The 17,735-nt window shown below is 43.7% G+C and overlaps 1 protein-coding gene across 2 annotated transcripts in view; it reads left to right on the top strand.

Annotated features, from left to right (window-relative positions):
• Nucleotides 1-17,735, top strand: part of ec (ubiquitin specific peptidase echinus) — an 80,513-nt gene that overhangs the window by 46,527 nt on the left and 16,251 nt on the right. For both annotated transcript variants that reach the window (XM_075691180.1, XM_075691181.1), the window contains exons 3-11: nucleotides 4,640-4,732; nucleotides 5,569-5,703; nucleotides 10,029-10,142; nucleotides 10,229-10,311; nucleotides 10,407-10,506; nucleotides 10,640-10,697; nucleotides 10,819-10,913; nucleotides 12,092-12,244; nucleotides 15,715-15,862. In XM_075691180.1, the coding sequence (XP_075547295.1) occupies nucleotides 4,640-4,732; nucleotides 5,569-5,703; nucleotides 10,029-10,142; nucleotides 10,229-10,311; nucleotides 10,407-10,506; nucleotides 10,640-10,697; nucleotides 10,819-10,913; nucleotides 12,092-12,244; nucleotides 15,715-15,862 (979 nt within the window). The remainder of the gene's footprint in view (nucleotides 1-4,639; nucleotides 4,733-5,568; nucleotides 5,704-10,028; nucleotides 10,143-10,228; nucleotides 10,312-10,406; nucleotides 10,507-10,639; nucleotides 10,698-10,818; nucleotides 10,914-12,091; nucleotides 12,245-15,714; nucleotides 15,863-17,735) is intronic.

The raw sequence follows: 17,735 nt of genomic DNA, 5'->3' as shown, positions 1-17,735 counted from the left end.
TGGCGCTGTCATCCTACGGCCGTCCACTGAGGACGCCGTGTAGGAGGCCATCCATCACGCCCAGGGCCGCGCGGCCAGCGTCCCACTGCCAAATGCGCACAGGCTGGCCAACCGGGCCGGTGGGCCGCCGCGCAGGCCGAGCGACCTCCACGGCGCTGCGGCATCAGCGACAGCAGCGTCAATGCACGCACTTCGAAAGGACGGTGCAAGCTTAAGCAGGCGTTAGCAGTACCGCATATATGTGGCTCATTGGACGACAGGTTATAACCTCACGCCTCGCGTTCTGCGACTGCTTTAATTTTCAATGACAATCAATACCATTGGTGGAAAACCGAATGTTTTAATCTTTATTGACACTACATTGTGATTACCGTGTTACGCATTGAAAGCAGTGGCGTAGCAACGGGGGGGGGGGGGGGGGCCGTGGGCCCCGGGTGCAAGGGGCCGGGGGGGGGGGTGTCATATACGTCTGAAGACACCCCTCTTTCCGCCGGCTACACGTGAGGAGGGGGGTGACAGAAGACCTATGGGCCCCGGGTGCTAGACAACTTAGCTACGCCACTGATTGAAAGCTATTAGTTTTTACTTTTTGTTGACGGATAAACTTTAGTTCCCGATATTCAAAGACTTCTTACGCTAAGGAGCGTTCGCGAGAGGAGATGCCAGCCAGTCGTGATAATGGACATATTACTAGCGATGGTGGCCGGCCAATAGCGAACAGAACTTACGAATGCAAAGCTTTGTGAATTAGGCCGAAGGGCCCGTATCCACACAAAAATGTTCTTAGGCTAAATCTGTTTAGCTCGTAAGCGGAAATAGTAGTCAATCGCAATGTCAGACATATTATCGAAAGCAACCATCCATAAGCAAAGGGCACTTACGAACAAAACAGCTTATTGAATTCGGCCCCAAAGTCTGAATTCACACACACACACACACACACACACACACACACACACACACACACACACACACACACACACACACACACACACACACACACACACACACACACACACACACACACACACACACACACACACACACACACACACACACACACACACACACACACACACACACACACACACACACACACACACACACACAAGCAAAAACGTTTGCACTATAGAACAGTTCGTTAGAGCAGATGCCAGCCGATCATGATGCTGGACATATTAGCGAGGACGGCCGGCCAATAGCGAATAGAACTTACGAACGAAAAGCCTTGTTAGTTCGGCCCAGATGCTGAAGTCATCTGCGAAAGCAAATCTGCGACCATGGTTCATCGCTTCAGTACCCCCAGATTTCCCATTACAATAACCATGAAATGTTTCACATACATATAGCAAATAAAACCGCGCGCTAACGAAGAATAGCCAACGAACTTATCGACCACTAGATATCTTTCGAACCATAGTGTCAGGACAGTTGAGAACAGCCTGTGTGGGCACCCAAATCCCTGATTTAAGATGTTATATCCGTATTCTATACGCTTCGCATATTATTATAAAACCGAGTCGCTCAGTAGCTGCTTTTTTTTCACGCCACGTCTTCCTCGCCTACGTAAGAACAGTGCCGCGCACTCTATCAGCGTGTCCAGATGGTTGCGTGATGTCAGCCGAGGTTAGGCGCCTTGAGCGCGCGGTAGGATATCCCGCTTCATTCGCGGACATATGGACGGGGGCCCGCCGGTGGCTTGAGGGTCGGCGCCAAGAGGGCACGCTTCAAGATGGCGGCCGAGACGCGGCTTCTAGCGTGGCCATTCTTCCCCAGCGGCCGACTGCAAAGTGGAAAGTAGAGGAGAAGGGCAGAAAACAGGTCCGCCGCCAGCAGGTTGCTTTTTTTGTCTATTTTGTTGTGACCGCACGGTTGGAAGAAAGAAGGCACCGTTCCTCCCTCTCAGGCATCCTCGGCTTCTTGGAGCCGAGGCGAGGAGGAACTCCGCCGACTGCCGCCGCGGCGTGGAGCAGGCCTCAGGTGACTGACGACGGGTTACCGCAGCGAGGGACCATCCAACAAATGCGCCGGTGTTCGAGGCTCAGACGAGGCCTTGCGGTTAGAGCGCGCACCGATGGACATCGTGGCCGACTTATGAACTGGCTGATGTCTCCCGTAAAATCAGTTTTGACAACGTCGCTCATGTAGTGCCCTAGAATACTAATGTAGTTGGTGTTGCATCTTATGTGTGAAGCGTGAACGTTAGACAAATCCTCGTGTCTTCTTCTTCATGGGTTTTTGGCTAACGTTCGTGCTTTATGAGTTTTGAGTAGCAATGTTCATTCTTTAGAGCAATATTCAAATATTTGCTGCAGGGCCTCAAACACACACAAATCATGATTGTCCTCCGGTGTATATATATATTCTGTTTGCCCTTCTTGAATCTGTCCGAACGCGCACTGTGACTATAATTATGTCCGGAAGGAAACTATTTTCTGTAGGTATTCTTCGCTTTGACACAACAAAATGCTTACCGCGTGTTATACTATTTACTCTGTTCGAGTGCCTTGGTAGAAATACGAAGGAAATGCTGTTAGCTTTACGTGCTACTCGTTTCTATGCCTCGCGAATCCAGCTGATAGCACCTGTGGGCCAGAGCTCCGTTTTTGTCCCGGCTAGAGTGGCCATAGGCACGCACCAGGCGTGACCGCAGAGGCTAGGTTAGGTGGTCTTGGACCCACCTGCGCGCACGCAGCGTGAAACGCGCGCGGCCATGCGCCTCCCGCGTTGCTCTCTCTCTCTCTGACCGGCACAGGAAAGGGGAGGATCACGAAGAGCCATTGCGAGCACGGCGCGCTGGAATCGGACTACAGCCGGGCAAAAAGTGACCGCCCTGTGCCTCATGGCCGAACCGGGGCCGATGACGGTCGCCGTCGGGTGGGTGGAAACATGCGCGTTTCCTCCCCGGGCCTGGCTAGATTGAGACATCAACTGCCAGCGACCCCCACCTCCTTCTCTCTCGCCGTGTCTCGTCCCTGGTGGTCTCTACGCTCTCTACGTATACGCGGCGCGTCTGTCTAGCACCGGTGGTCTTATTACCAGACGACGATGATTAAGCAGAAGAGCGGAGGGAAATAACGCCACTGCCTCAAAAACTGTGTGGCCGCCGATCCATTCGACCCGCGGACAGATTACAAGCGCCATGGTGGACAGCAGTCCCCCATACACTTGCACACGAATTTTTTCTTCTTCTTTCTTCTAGGCAAGGAAGTTCGTTACTGGCACTGTTCTGCAGGCATCATATTTGTACCAAAAGAGAGAAAAAAAATCAATAAATGAACTGGCCGCCCATTATCCAACGCCCACAAAGGTGATCGTAAGCTTTTCCGCGAATGCAATTCAGTAGATCGCCCACTTTCTCTCGATTCCTCTCTCTCCCTTCTCACGTTTCAACGGAAACTGCGCGGCTACACTGCGAAAAAGCTAGTCACTGGTGTCGGAAAGTATGGGCGGAACCGACCAACTTTAGTGTTTCCTCCTGGCGGATGCGGTGTAAATACACAAGAGAGCTTTGTGTCAAAATGAGACTATTTGCAGCTAGCTCTTGGAAATTGAAAAAGTGTATCGAAAATATAGTGCCAAAAATTATCTCGATAGCTCCTCGTATTTAGGGCATCTTGCCTGGACGCACTCCCTTATTAGAGTTGCTATTTTGTATTAAATACCGCCATATTGTCGAATTCGCCATCTTGTGACTCACAGGGCTGCTTCGGCCTCTATGATTGGCTCAATATTCCGCCATTACGGAATTCGACAAAGCAGGGGAGGTCGCATGGTACGACAGCCTAATGTTGTGTATCGACTCTTGTAATCACTTACACGACGTCTATGTATATTTGCAGCGTCTATGTATATCCTACCCAGCGCGTGTTACATCGGAGCCATCATTGCAGTGCAGCCGGTGCGGCGGCGCCTCGATGCTGGCTTCGAGTTCAGCTTGCCTCGTATCGCAGTTTCCGTTCGTGTTAAAGACTTGACTTTGGTCATTGCATGTCATCACGTTTTAATGCGTTAGCATTAGGAGTGTCTAAGTGGAAAAACGTGAGCATACTTATATATAGTGCAATTCACGGTGGTCTGCTCTGGACCACCGCCATTTGCACTTCGATCGCTCCTCGAAGAGCCAGGACGTGTGTCGTAGAGTGAGCTCCTGAGCAACATTTTGCAATGTGGTGCACGTCATGGATTCGGGACCTCAAAGAGGTGCGACATAATGCTAACGTATTTATCTCGTATTTACCGCTAAATCGCTACTGTTTTTTTTTTAGCTGTAGTTATTTTGTCTCGCCGCCAGTGGCGACTTGCTGGGACCGGCCGGCAAACAGCGGACGAGAAGGCACCGTGCCATTGTACTGTTCTTGCCATTCGACGTGCAATTTGTCGTCGAGCGCATCCAACAAGTTTCCATCAACAGCCACCATTCAGACCCATCTTCACAACATGCACACATTTAAGCCAGCCTTCTGGAGTATATAGTAACACTTTACTCCCCTTTCCCATTTGCTATTTTTAGTAGGTACACCCGACTCCATTCACGGCGCTTTCCTCCATGCTCTTCACGTGATCTTACACGAACTCTTCCTCAAGTTGTTGCAGCTGCCCTTCAGGGATGTTTTTTTTTTCATCTTCACTTTCGCAGGTCTTGTGGCACTTGGATATATTTCGAAGAAGCTTCAGAGACTTGAGCGGGCACATCTGCATGTCAGACTCGTGCATCTTCTGTGCACTGAAGGTAAGCATGAAGCATGTTCAATAAATTGTGAAATGAAACTTGAGACTTACTTGTACTAAAAGTATAATGAAGTTGTAACAGTAGAGCCATCACTGACATGTTGCCCTGCCTTCACTGTGCGCTCGTTTTGCGTGCTCTCCTGCATGCACCAGTGTTTGCTGATTAAAATATACAACCTTTCAGCATGGAAGACCTGTCTGCCTACTTTTCATGCTTTGAAGCCCACACAATTTCTTTCCAATGTGCATTTCTGGCTTTTGTTTTGTGGAAGAAATTTCTTCCATCTTCAATGAATTCTTGAAGCAATCGAATGATTTGCATTGCAATCGTTAGGGGCCACACGTGCAGGAGGAAAAATCTACTTATCCTGTGCTCACCATTATTGTTGCACTTGCATATTCTGAAAAACTGTGGTGACATCTAATTTGCAAATCTAATATACAGAGTGGTAAGATGAACTTCCTGACATTTCTTTTCTTTTACTTTCTTTTTTACTTCTACGAAGTACTGTATAGTTTTGATTGCCCAGCTCAAGTTATCTTCAAGTCATTCTGTTTGCGTTACACTCGGCTTTTCAGTTCAGATTTGTGGCTTTAAATTCTATATAGTACTACTTCAACGAAAAATCTTCCTAATTTTGACTCTCTGTTCAGCTAGAATTTGGACTGAAATGTAGATGGATCAAATATGGATCAAATGAGCTGTGTAGTACATATAACACCATTATTATTTTTTTCTCATTTTACTTCAGCAGGTGGTATATTGCAGCTGCTGCTAGCTCAGGCTGAGGTCTTCACAAGAACTTTTATAAAATATATGCACCCCATCCTTTGCAGGAACTATTTGCCCAGTTCCAGTACAGCCAAGAATCTGCTCTTCCACCTGATGCCTTACGGCGGGCATTGGCAGAAACCTTCTTTGACCAGAGGAGATTTCAACTGGGATTTATGGATGATGCTGCTGAATGTTTTGTAAGTTTGCGACTTGAGCCACCAAAAATATTTAACATTGATAATGGCAGACTGAAAATAAATTTTGTTTTTTATCCCGTACTCAAACGCAAGCACAGATATGAGAGTAAGCATAACCCCAGAAAGCCCGAACACCATTCCACATCAAAGAAAATTAAAGCAACTTGTTCACATTTATTTCTGATCATGGAAAGTATATTGACACGAAGAAAACTGTTGAATGATACTTGCAATTGGGTAAAAATAATTATGTAATTGCTTAATTAGTAATTCATTTTCTGAACTATTCACAACTGAAGACTCCCTCCAACATATCAGAAATGCCATATGGGCTTTACATGGGATTCCAGCACTTAAATCAGAGTTTTATTGCGACAGCAATTACATGGACACTCTAGGCGCATTTCTGCCGTTAGCGTCGCCGCGCGCCGTATGCTGATGTGCTAACGAAAGTGTGCGAGGGTGAGCCGGCGAACGCGGCTCAATCTCACGTGTGCGAGCGAGGAACGCGGGCCGAAAGCGCTCCCTCTCCTGTCGCGCGCGAGGCACGGGTGTGAGGCGAGGGAGGGGCGTTATTTTCCGGCGGCTGCTACTTACGGCGCAGCCGTGCGGGCGCCATTAAAGCCCCTTAAACTTTGTAAAGTAGCGCCACGCTTTGAAGATTGCCGCCTCCTCCTCGCGCCCTCTGGCCGAGGCCGACGCTGCGTCGATATTAGCCTAATAGCATCACGTTGGTCCTCGCGCCGTGCTTCAGCGCCATTTTCGCTCTAGAAGCGTCTACGGAGTGGCGAGGAGCGCATGTTGGCGCCGTTGCTACGCTCGAGCGGTGTAGGCGGCGCCACGGTCGAGAAGGAAGCGTGAAAGGAGAAACGAGGAGGAGTGAAGGCGGAGGAGGAGAGTGTCGCTACTTTACGAAGTTTAAGGTGTTTTAGGCGCCGTATGGCCGTATCTTGAAAGCGATCCGCAACGTGGCCATAGTTTGTATAGGTGTCCTGTGATAGTGCGCGCCCGCGCGGGCCTCATCTTAAAAGCGATCTGCGATGTTTGCAGAGTGCGCGTAGTGCCGGCAGCATCGTATGCGCTGTGCTTTAGACGTTTTGTTCGTGTTGAAGCGAGAGATGCACGAAGGTCAATTCGATCGCTGCTGCTGCCGCAATTTCTTATTGCAGCAATTTGACACTGAGTTTCCGTGCTCATCGAGTGAGATGTGTTCATGTTTACCTGTGCGCACGTGTCACCGTGCTTGTTAATTTAGTTAAAACATGTTGGCAGGCTAGTTGGTTTGAATCCATGATAGAATGTGTAACCGCCACTGAGCGACGACGTAGAAAGAAACAGACACACCGAGACTGTGCTGTCTGTGTGTGTCTGTTTCTTTCTACGTCCTCGTTCAGGCGCGCTTACATATTATGTCATTGTGAATTTAGTTAGCGAATGTTTACAAGTTTATACGGCCGATAAAACTACTATCCTTACTTCGTATAGCTATCTACTAATTTGCTATCGCAATTGGTGCTTCGCCTGTCAGGCGAAACTGCAACTTCCTTAAGCGTCAAATTCAGCGCATCAAAAATGATATGTTGGGCTTTCTGGGATAAATGTAGCTATTGCATAGCCACCTGCATCCTAGATACTACAATGAATTCTATTCCATTTTTATCTCTTTGCCGTGCAAAAGCTACCTGTGTCTGCACTTTGACAGTAGGTCAGTGGTTAGTGCACTGCCACCATGATCAGCATTGACCATTGAGACACTGACTTTCAGTGGTAAACTTTGATCCCTATCAAGTACATGCCATTCATTTACATGAAAGAGACAGCACATTGACCAGGCACAGAAAGAACCACCAGAGCATGGCACTCAGTATAAAGAAATGCTTTGATATAAAGGCATGTAGAAAACACACAGAAATGAAAGGATGCATGTACTAGTCATGTTTGGTGCGACAGATGATCTATTTCTTTCAATATTAACAAGGAAACTGACATAAGGTATCGAAAATCTCAGTTTTAAAGCAAAGCTTTCTTTGCCTCTTCCTTCAACTTTACCACTGCTGCTGCTGTCGCTGTCTTGCACGCCGCATTGAGAAAGTGGTTGAGAATGCACGGTAGGAGTGCGGGAGAAGAGATGGGCATTGCCAACAAGCATGCCTCCTTTGGGGGGAACCTGGCCACAGTGTCCTCTGGAGCTCGCTGAGAGTTGCCATAATGCCCTCTCCTTGCAAGCGCATTGTAGAAGCTGCAGCGCTTGCCTTTGTGCTCACATGCAACATTCCGGATAGGGAGTAGAGAGAGGAAGCAGAGCATGGGTAGACCCAGACGCCCTACCCATTCAGTTGCCAACACAGTTGTGAAATGAGTGAACAACTTTACTGCTCTTCGCTCGTGGCAGCTTTCCTACATGCCACTCTGTAAATCAACACTTCTATACCTAATGCGCTATTTTAGCGGCTATGGCGTTGCTCAAGGTAGCGAGTTTGATCTCAACTGCGGTGGCCCCATTTCGACGGGGGCCAAATGCAATAATGCTCACATACTTAGATTTAGGTGCACGCTACAGAACCCCAGGTGCTCAAATTTAATCCAGAGTCCCTCACTACAGCATGCCTGATGATCAGATTGTGGGTTTGGCACATACAGTGCCATAATTTAAGTAAAATTGCCCACTTCTGCCACGATAACATGCTGTGTAAGGCAGTGGCATTGCTAACCTTCTTGCAGGCTATGAACACTGGCCCACAACAACGAATCAAGCAAAACACATCTCGCTGTGTGTTTTTTGTACTACATGGATAAACATAAGTGGTGCACACAAGAGGGATATCACCTCGCGTCTCTTGTATTGCACCAAGCAATCAATAACTCAAAGATTCACCATCAACATCACTGCCAATTATCATTAATTAATGCATATAGTACTACAGAAAGCTTTGCTTACACTGATTCTTGCAGTATGTGGGATCTGCATAATTTTGTTACTGTATGTTTTCTATGTGCCTTTGCATGGCACTTTTGGAAATGAGGCATATGGTTGATGGTCAATGCACTGACCAGCAATGCTACATTTGGTCATTGTGCTGTTCCTTTTGTTTGTCTGAAGGCTGTACCAATCAGCGCGACTTAACATCTTATTGACGTTCACTATAGCTAGAAAATAGGCTGAACGTGACTATTTCCCTCTGTTCATGACATTCACCACCTGTGAAGCCACTCTGATGAGATTCCCTAGGCTGTACAGACCCAATGCACAGTTACCAAAAAAAAAAAAAGGAAATACTCTAGCATAGCGGGTATGAGGTAGTGAAGAGCAGCCCGGCAGTGGATGTCTGCCCTTCAAAAATACCAGGGAGAAGGTGGTGTAGCCATAGAAGTTCAAGAACAAACAGCTGTTATGAGCTATAGAGTTGGCTGAACATGTCCATTCTAAAGACTCTTTCTTGAAGCTTCAGGTGTTGAGGTGTTTTCAAGTATGGCACATGACAATGAACTACACGGGCACAAAAAACGCGAAGAAACGTATCTCTATCTTCTTTTTGTCATAGTGTCTTCATATTGTTTAATTTGCATCAAGTACATTTGCAGAATTAGGAACTCTAAACTTAGTATAAGCATAGTTCACGAGAGTTTGCTTTTTGAATTACCAGTGTTTTGGTAGTCAAGTAAGCCTTGATGATGGCACCAGCTCAACTAGACTACATTTGCATTATTTACCTCTGTAGCGCATCTGCATTGATGTTGAATTGAATTATGAGGTTGTACATGCCAAAAGCACTTTTTGATTAAGAGGCACGGCGTAGTGGGGGACTCTGGAAATTTAGAGCACCTGGGGTTCTTTAACCTGCACCTAAATCTAAGTACATGGGTGTTTTCGCATTTCGCCCCTATCAAAATGTGGCCGCCATGGCCGGGATTTGATCCCGCGACCACGTGCTTAGCAGCCCAACACTATAGCCACTAAGCAACCACGGTGGGTCTGCATTGATATAGAAATACAAATGGGGCCATTAACATGTTACCTGGACTGGAAATACTGCAGTAAATGTTGGGGAAAAAAAAAGAAAAGTAAGCTTTAATGCAAATAATCACCAAAAAAGAAAGAAAGGCACATTTCTATCTTGCAAAAGTATGAAAAAAAGCCATCAGGGTTTCACATGAACACAGTCACTGAAGGAGAAATTTCTACCTTTGAATAAATACTGACAAAAACATGTAGAATTTTCATAAAACAAAAACTGAAAATTCTGAATCTTATTCATGGTTCATGCACAGCTGAGCACTTGCTTATTACAGTATCTCATAATGAATATGGGGCTTCCATTTTCTAGGAGAACATTCTTCAACGGATCCATTTCCACATTGCCAGTCAGGAGGTTGAAGATATGTGTAATGTTGCCCACTGCATTCCTCACCAGAAGTTTGCTATGACACTTGTCGAGCAGGTAAGTACACTGCAATCTCTTTTTTAGTGGTGCATATTCATTCTATGAAGTCAACACTGTATGTGTACTTTTGGTTTTCATTTCAGACTGTATGTCATGTTTGTGGAGCATCATCAGAGCCTTTGCCATTTACGCAGATGGTTCACTACGTATCTGCCTCTGCTTTATGGTAGGGCTTTCATAGAGAATTTGCGAATATATTTTCTGTCTGTACAGGCATTCAAGCTTTTGTTGCTCAAATTTTTGTTGCTTCTACTGTTTCAGCTTGCAGGCATCAATTGTACATAGTAAGGAGCAAAAGCCAGTGTCCTTTGGCGAGCTGCTGCGAAGAGCAGGAGGAATGGGTGATATCAGAGACTGCCCAGTAAGAAACATGTCCTTTAGTGTCCTTGCTGTCACAGTCACCGTGTGTGAAAATGCACCATGTGTAGAAATGCTTACATGCAGGGTACATGTTCCACTCACTTCTTGTACTTTCTTTTTTCTTTTTACTACAGAGCTCATGTGGTGCCAAAATCCAGATATGCAAGACTCTTATGAACAGACCGGACATAGGTAAGAACCATATATTGCAGCTAGGCATTTGTTTTCACTGCCGTAAATTGTACCATTATCTCAATGATAAACTATACCGAAACCTTTATAATTGACACATGCCTTCCCTCTTCTGTTACAGTGAGTCTTGGTCTGGTTTGGGATTCTGAGAGACCAAGTGTAGACCACATTGTAGATGTTCTCGACAGCATTGGGATGACTGTAAATATGGATGAGGTAATGTGTGACATGACATTTGTTCTCATGTGTTGGCATGTGGTGCTGCAACTGCCCATCATTATGCAGAGTTTCTTCTTTTTAATCAATTTGCAATAAATTAAATTATGACAACTATCACATAATGTGAGCAAAATTGTTGCCTGCCCTGCATGTTTACTTAGCTCTAGGAGATGAGCGAGAGACATTTTGACCCACTGTGGCAGCATACAATGTCAGTATTCCCAGAAGTAGATTTTAATTAAATGAGTTGCACTTGTAGAAAACATACTTATCACCATTTGATGATGTTTAGTAAATATATAAAGGGAGAAAGTTTCAAAGATTTTGGATTTCACTGTGTCAGCTATTGATTTTGGTATTCTCAACAGTAAATGGAAATAGGAAATTTGAATTTCTGTACTAAATGCCTGTCTATAGTGCAGCTTATTTGAGACTCCTTTACAGGCCGTACACAAGGGGCTGAAACTATTGAATTTTAGTATTTCCTTTTCAAGGCCCTTACTAGTCCTGCATTTTTTAGTACTCTATGAAAATCCTTGTTTTTCTTGTGTAGCAATTGTAAATAGTAATTTATAATAGTAAACACGATTATAGTTTTGACACTTTCATTAGATGTTTGTTTCTACATCCTAAAGGAAAAGATCGTTAGACCACCAGCTCCAAAGTGGCTGAAGCACCAGCATCTTTGGAGTTGGTGCTTCATGGTTTTAGCTGTGCCAGCATCCAAGCAGGTGGGGTTCTTAACGTTCTGATCACAAAAGGGTTTAGAGCTGCTGTATCACCTGGAAGGCAACAGTACAGTGCAATAACAGTACTTTGTGTAATAAAAATGGTACTAATCAGCAATCCTTTTACAAAGTTGTTTTGTTGAAAACTGCTACAACATATGCAGCATCAGGTTCAAGACCCATGAAAATTTTTACTTGTCGTTAAATATATATATATTTTTTATAGCTGCATGAATCACACTTTACAACTTTACACATTTAGTCATTTATTTCTTTAGATATAGGTTGGTTCCATGTACAAAAGCTTTTGTTGAAATGTGTATGGGTTTGGGTTTCTAGGTGGTAAAGCAGAGTACTTCTGAAGTGTTGTGATTATGATTAATGGGTAGTAGTTAGATTTTCTCCCTAGTTGCATTGATAGAGCTACCCTTTTCATTTCTATTTCAGATGTTTCATAAAGTTGTGGACACCAGGTGGGCCAGTACAGTGACTCACCACCTTGTGGGCATAGTGACCTACTATGGCAAACATTACTCTACATTCTTCTTCCACACAAAGCTGTGTGTATGGATATACTTTGATGATGCCACCGTGAGAGAGGCAAGTTTATAGGGCCGTACTGTATATCCAGTTTTGTTTCATACACCAGTGGCGCAGCCAGAAATTTATTTAGAGGAGGGGGATTGTCCACCGACAGCTACCACTCCTCCCCCTCCTTCATTCTCTCTCTCTAATTATATATATATATATATATATATGGAGCTTGTACACCACACAAAGACAAACTTCTAGCATTCCCTAGACAAGAATGCTTTAATAACAAGGATGCACGTTTTTGCGTTGCCAAAATAGCACTTTGCTTAACTTCTGAGAAAAGTTTTTTATTGCTAATGCATGCAGCCACTTTGCATCGAATTATGCTAGCATGCTTATGCTATTTTTAGAAATGATAATATTAACAAAGACCTAAAATATCATTTACGAATTGATGCACTTATTTAATGTATGTCCATGACCTAGCGGGTACATGACTTGGGAAAACGAACAGAGCTAAAGACTGGGCCATACAAAATCAAGAGAATGCACTATCATGTGTCTTGTTGGAAAGACAGACTTGTTGCTCCCCAGGTAACAGCGGAGATAAAAACCATTGTTTTGCAGCCAGATCTTCTAGTGTGGCTATGTACAGAAGAGGGTGGACACTATTTTGCAAGTCGCCTATCACTCAATCGCACTTTCGGCATTGTGGCCATACTTATATTATTCCACATTTAAAACGACGGGAACGAAGGTTTGTGCTAGAATTTGATAGTATTATACTATGCAAGTTTCACTCACTTTCAATGACCTACTGAACGAGTTGTTTGATGAGATTTTTGGAAGTAACTTGCGATCATGGTATTGTAGTCATCACGCAAGGCATATTGTTATTTGATCACACTCAGGAATTGGTGAACCAGACAGTCCGAAGCAGGGCTGCTTCCTGTTTAGAAACCTCTGTGAAAATTACGTCATCTGTAGTTCGCAGTAAAAGAAGGGCCAGTAGCTCCAAGAGATTTGAAAGTGTCGTGTCTCCTGACAACCGTCTATTTTGAAGATTTCCAAGACATTTAGTTAGGATGGGCTCTCCGCAGCAAGCAGCACATGTTACGACGGGGTAGGTGAGCCTCAGCTAGGCGATTGGCCGCAGCCGTCTGGTGTTGGGCGATTGTACAGTTACGAGACATTCCCCCTACGTCATTAATTATTCTCCAACTTCTTTCTTGATGCCTTTTATGTGCATCCCCCTCCCCCTCCTCATATGCATCACTTCACTCTCCTTCTTAAAATTGTTTTCCACTAGTCACTGTCGCACTCTTCAGCATTCACCGGGCTGTTTAATGGCACGGCAGCCCCTAACATCCCTATATTTCTGTTTCTGTGTGGACTTCTGAGGCCATTCACCTACCTGCCTTCCCACCTGTTGTTGTGGTGGTTTTTTAGCTTCCCTGGCTCAGCACCCCCATCCTTGATATATAGAATGGAATGGAAATGTATAATAGAATGGAAATAGGGGAATTGGGCGGGGCACTGGTAATTTGCTTGACACTGCGCTGTCTTGCCGTATCACTTGTAGGGATAATGATACTGAAATTGAGTGACTCGGAACTGCACTTCTGCCCCCCACCTATGCCTTCTCATGCCATTTGGCATCATTCCAACTAGTTTTGTCATTTGTGACTGATAAGATTATCGTAATTATGAATATTTAGCAAGTCTGACTTCTTTTTTGGGAATGGTGTAACATATCAACAGAAGCATCAGGAGCAAAAGTTTTAAGTGATGAGGTATACTTCCATGAAATGAAAGAATTGTCATCCTCCCAAGAGGAGCCTGAAGCTGCAAAGAAAACTGATACAGGTCTCATAAAGATAGCCTCACAGTTAAAGAAAAAATTCATCCTGGTCTGGGGATCGAACCCAGAACTGACGCCTTTCTGAGGTGGTTGATCTGGCATTTGAGCTAACCGAGAGGCTAGCTTCGTGCTACTCTCAGCTGGATGAACATTTTTTTCCTTTCACAACACGTCCTCCATCTTGCAGATTTCCGCAGAACTCATTTGCCATGTTTACATCCATCACTGGCAAACAGCAACCTGTTGTATAATGAAAGTAGGTTATGAATCTTGACTCGGTTATTTTTGTATTCTGTTCCTTTCTGTTCTAAGTAGTCCTGAAGAGAAGGCAAATAAGGGCAAAACAAGTTAACCGAAATTATATGGCATGCTTCTTGTTGTCAAGTGTGTGTGGCTTTATGTTGCCCACTCATCATATGGGGGCCACTCATGGTTACCTTGCCATGCAACTTGTTCCACGGGCATCAAAGCCAATTTTTTTCAGGCTGTGTGTTTTGTGAAGATGTAGTTTGCATCTGCATTTACACCACTGTATTCAGATATAGTATTAATGCACGTGAAGGAAGTGACATTGAGCTTTCTAAAACTGGTACAGCACAACGTAGGAAGGAAGAAACAGGCCGAGCCGGCCAGATAAAGGAACAGAGCACTTTAAGCACTGACACTGTCTGCATTGCACTTTCTCGTGGACAGGGTTCTGCCTTACTTCTTATAAAGCTGTAAAGTTTACTGCTGTATTTCCTGTGCATACACCCCGAGATTCACTTTTGGCGGTGTGCAAATAGCAAAGTTGCGGAGTAAATTGAACACGACTATAATAGTGCTGGAAGCAAATCGTACCAAATATTAAATACTTCTCAAGTAATTTTTGAATAATGAACAGTCTTCTCTACAGTGAATATAAAGCAATGTTCACCTCATAGTATTCACAATGTTAGCAAGTTAATCTCACTGAACTGCACACACAGCATGGTTTATCAAAAGCACAAATAGAGCACTAGGAATAAATGTAAGCAGTTTTTTTTCACACTGTATTTAGCAAATTATCAGAATGAACTTTAAAAAGGCAGTCTTATTCATCATCTGTGTACACTGTCAAGACTAAATTGGAAATGCACGTTTTCTATGGTGATGACAGACTGAAAAAAGGGGATTTTTTTTCTCTAGTTTGATTGGTTATGGCAGATAGTTCCACTGTTAAATCAAATAATGTTGCAACAAATCGCATTTAAATTTAGTCTGGAGGGAACGCACAGCAGCAGCATTCATAAATAATTCCAAACATTATCCGCTGTCAAATGTCATTTCTGAGCTAAGTGGGAGTGCGAATGCTTGCGGCCTAGCTGTCTGCGTCCCTGCAAGACACAGTGAGTCCTACTGCGTAACTTCTTGTGCTTTATGTCCTCTAAAGCTGGGACGAAAGTTATCGCATGTTTGCTTCAATTTCATGTCTGTTCATGTGCACTTGATGATGTGAAGTACTTCAAAACTATTAGAATATTTAAATTTGCTAATAATGACTGTTTGATGTGAAGAATGTTCTAATCCTTTAAATAATGAATCCACACTCTCCTACTCATTTGCATTTCGAGTATCTGGACAGAATTTTAGGTTAGACCATATTTTGCTTGCATGCTGAGCGGCTTTGAGCTTATAGGTATCTGATTTCTTTCAGATTGGCCCCCACTGGCAGCAGGTGGTGGACAAATGTCACAGAGGGCACTTTCAGCCCCTACTCCTGCTTTATGCAAACCCTAATGGAACTCCTGTGTCTACAGCCACTGCACCAACTTCTGTGATACATTACATATCTGAACACAAAAGTAAGCTCCAAATTCCTTTCATTAGTCCATATTTGGTTTATAAATATGTTCTAGGCAAAACAAGAATAGTAGCTGCTCAAGCAAAGGTTTGGAAAAATACAGGACTAATAAATTGCAATGAATTAATAACTTCCAAAATTTAGGGTTTGCTTTCTTTCATTTCCCAGGCACTTGATAGTAGTGCTCAGTGTTTAGGACAAGGAGGGGGAAAAAAATAGAGCCGTGTGAGCAGCCTATTACTTGCAAAAATAGGTTTGCTCGGACCTTGCTACTAGTACTGTTTTAGCCACATATAGTGATGTTAAAATTCAAAGCTCCAGGTCAGCTGGAGTGTCACCCAACTTAAAAAAAAAAGAAAAGAACAACATTTGTGCAGAACAGTGTGTTTATTGGCACATTAACCTCAAATCGTGCATGTCACATGCCATGTTCCTTACTTTTTCTTCCTGTGTCAATTTCTTTTTTTATCGCTTTGTAAATTAGGAGGATGTGATGACAGCTCAATAAGCATAAATACTTAAGCCAGTGGATACCAACACACTTCAATTGAACATAATCTGTTCTTCACTACCTTTAGTTTAAATATTTGTTTTATGTGCCATTCATACATGTTTCATAGTCTGTCAAGAGATTTGCTTTCTCAGGAATTAAAGATTAGCAATTTTGGGAGATTTTTCCCTGCAGATGTTGAAGAGAGACATGCACAATTTTTTACTTATTTTTTGCAGCTTCTTTATTTTCTCGATAACCTTTTGATAGCCTGTGCTTATGCAGGCCCTGTTATTCATGTCTACAATCAAGAAATAGTTTTAAAAATATATTTTGTGTATAGCTCAGGACCATTAGTGTGCACACATATTGTTGTCCGTTTTATAAAATAAGGAATTTGGTACCCATGTTGTCATTTATGTTCCTTGGTGTGTACTCAATTCTATAGCAGCAAATATTTTTTTAGTAAACGTAAACTAGCCCAACAACAAGTCTTGTGGCATGTTTCGATTAATTGTGAGAGTAACCAACCACTGTCCTGTTTGTGCACAGCTATTGGTAGACACAGTTCAACAACATCAGTGGACTGGTGTTGCCATATGCCAGCAGAGCACCTTGCTGCTGTTTGGCAAGTTGCGAGACCAGTCGACTTGTTGTACATGGACTCATAGGTAGAAAAATACAGTGGCTACTTGCCGCTTTAAACAGTGTTGGCAAAGCCACAAAGATCCACTTTAATTTAAAGTTATAAGTCAGCAGAAATTAAACTGTTTTTCTTGTAGCATCACTAAGCAATTTATATCATTCTCCCCACAATTCCTAAGATGCCCAGCCATTTCACGAAAGGTTGCATTTTTGCTTTTCTTCAAATTCGGATAGAAATATTTCTGGACAAAAGAAGATTCTCTCCATAGAACATTGCTGTCCTCATGTGGTACTATATGCCAGCAGTTCTCACCATCATGCCTACATGTCATAATGTAACAAATTACAAACAAGCATGCGCTTCTAGACTATATCTCTTTTGTAGTGATCTGGTTTACAACTTGGTGATACATAAATTCAAGGAAATTGCTTGTACATGGCGTGACCACAGACTGTTCAGTCAGCCAGTTAATGTGACATACTGGATATATGCAGGAGGCGATTGTGCAGAAAAATATTTGTGAAAGATTACCCTAGGAAGAATGAGCTAACATTTCCATGCAGAGTGTCATTTCTGACATCATTCAATCTAGGCTGTTTATAAATCCCTACCAAATTTGGAGGTCTGCATGCTGATTGCAGTGTTTATATAGCACACATTTAAAAAATAATATTTGCAAGCATTCTTCAAAGCTCTACTTAATTTGAGGCTATATGCCTATATGTTCACATGCCTGTA

The sequence above is a fragment of the Dermacentor variabilis genome, chromosome 1, assembly GCF_050947875.1.
Source record: "Dermacentor variabilis isolate Ectoservices chromosome 1, ASM5094787v1, whole genome shotgun sequence".
NCBI lineage: Eukaryota > Metazoa > Arthropoda > Arachnida > Ixodida > Ixodidae > Dermacentor > Dermacentor variabilis.
This window is presented reverse-complemented; position numbering and strand designations above follow the sequence as displayed.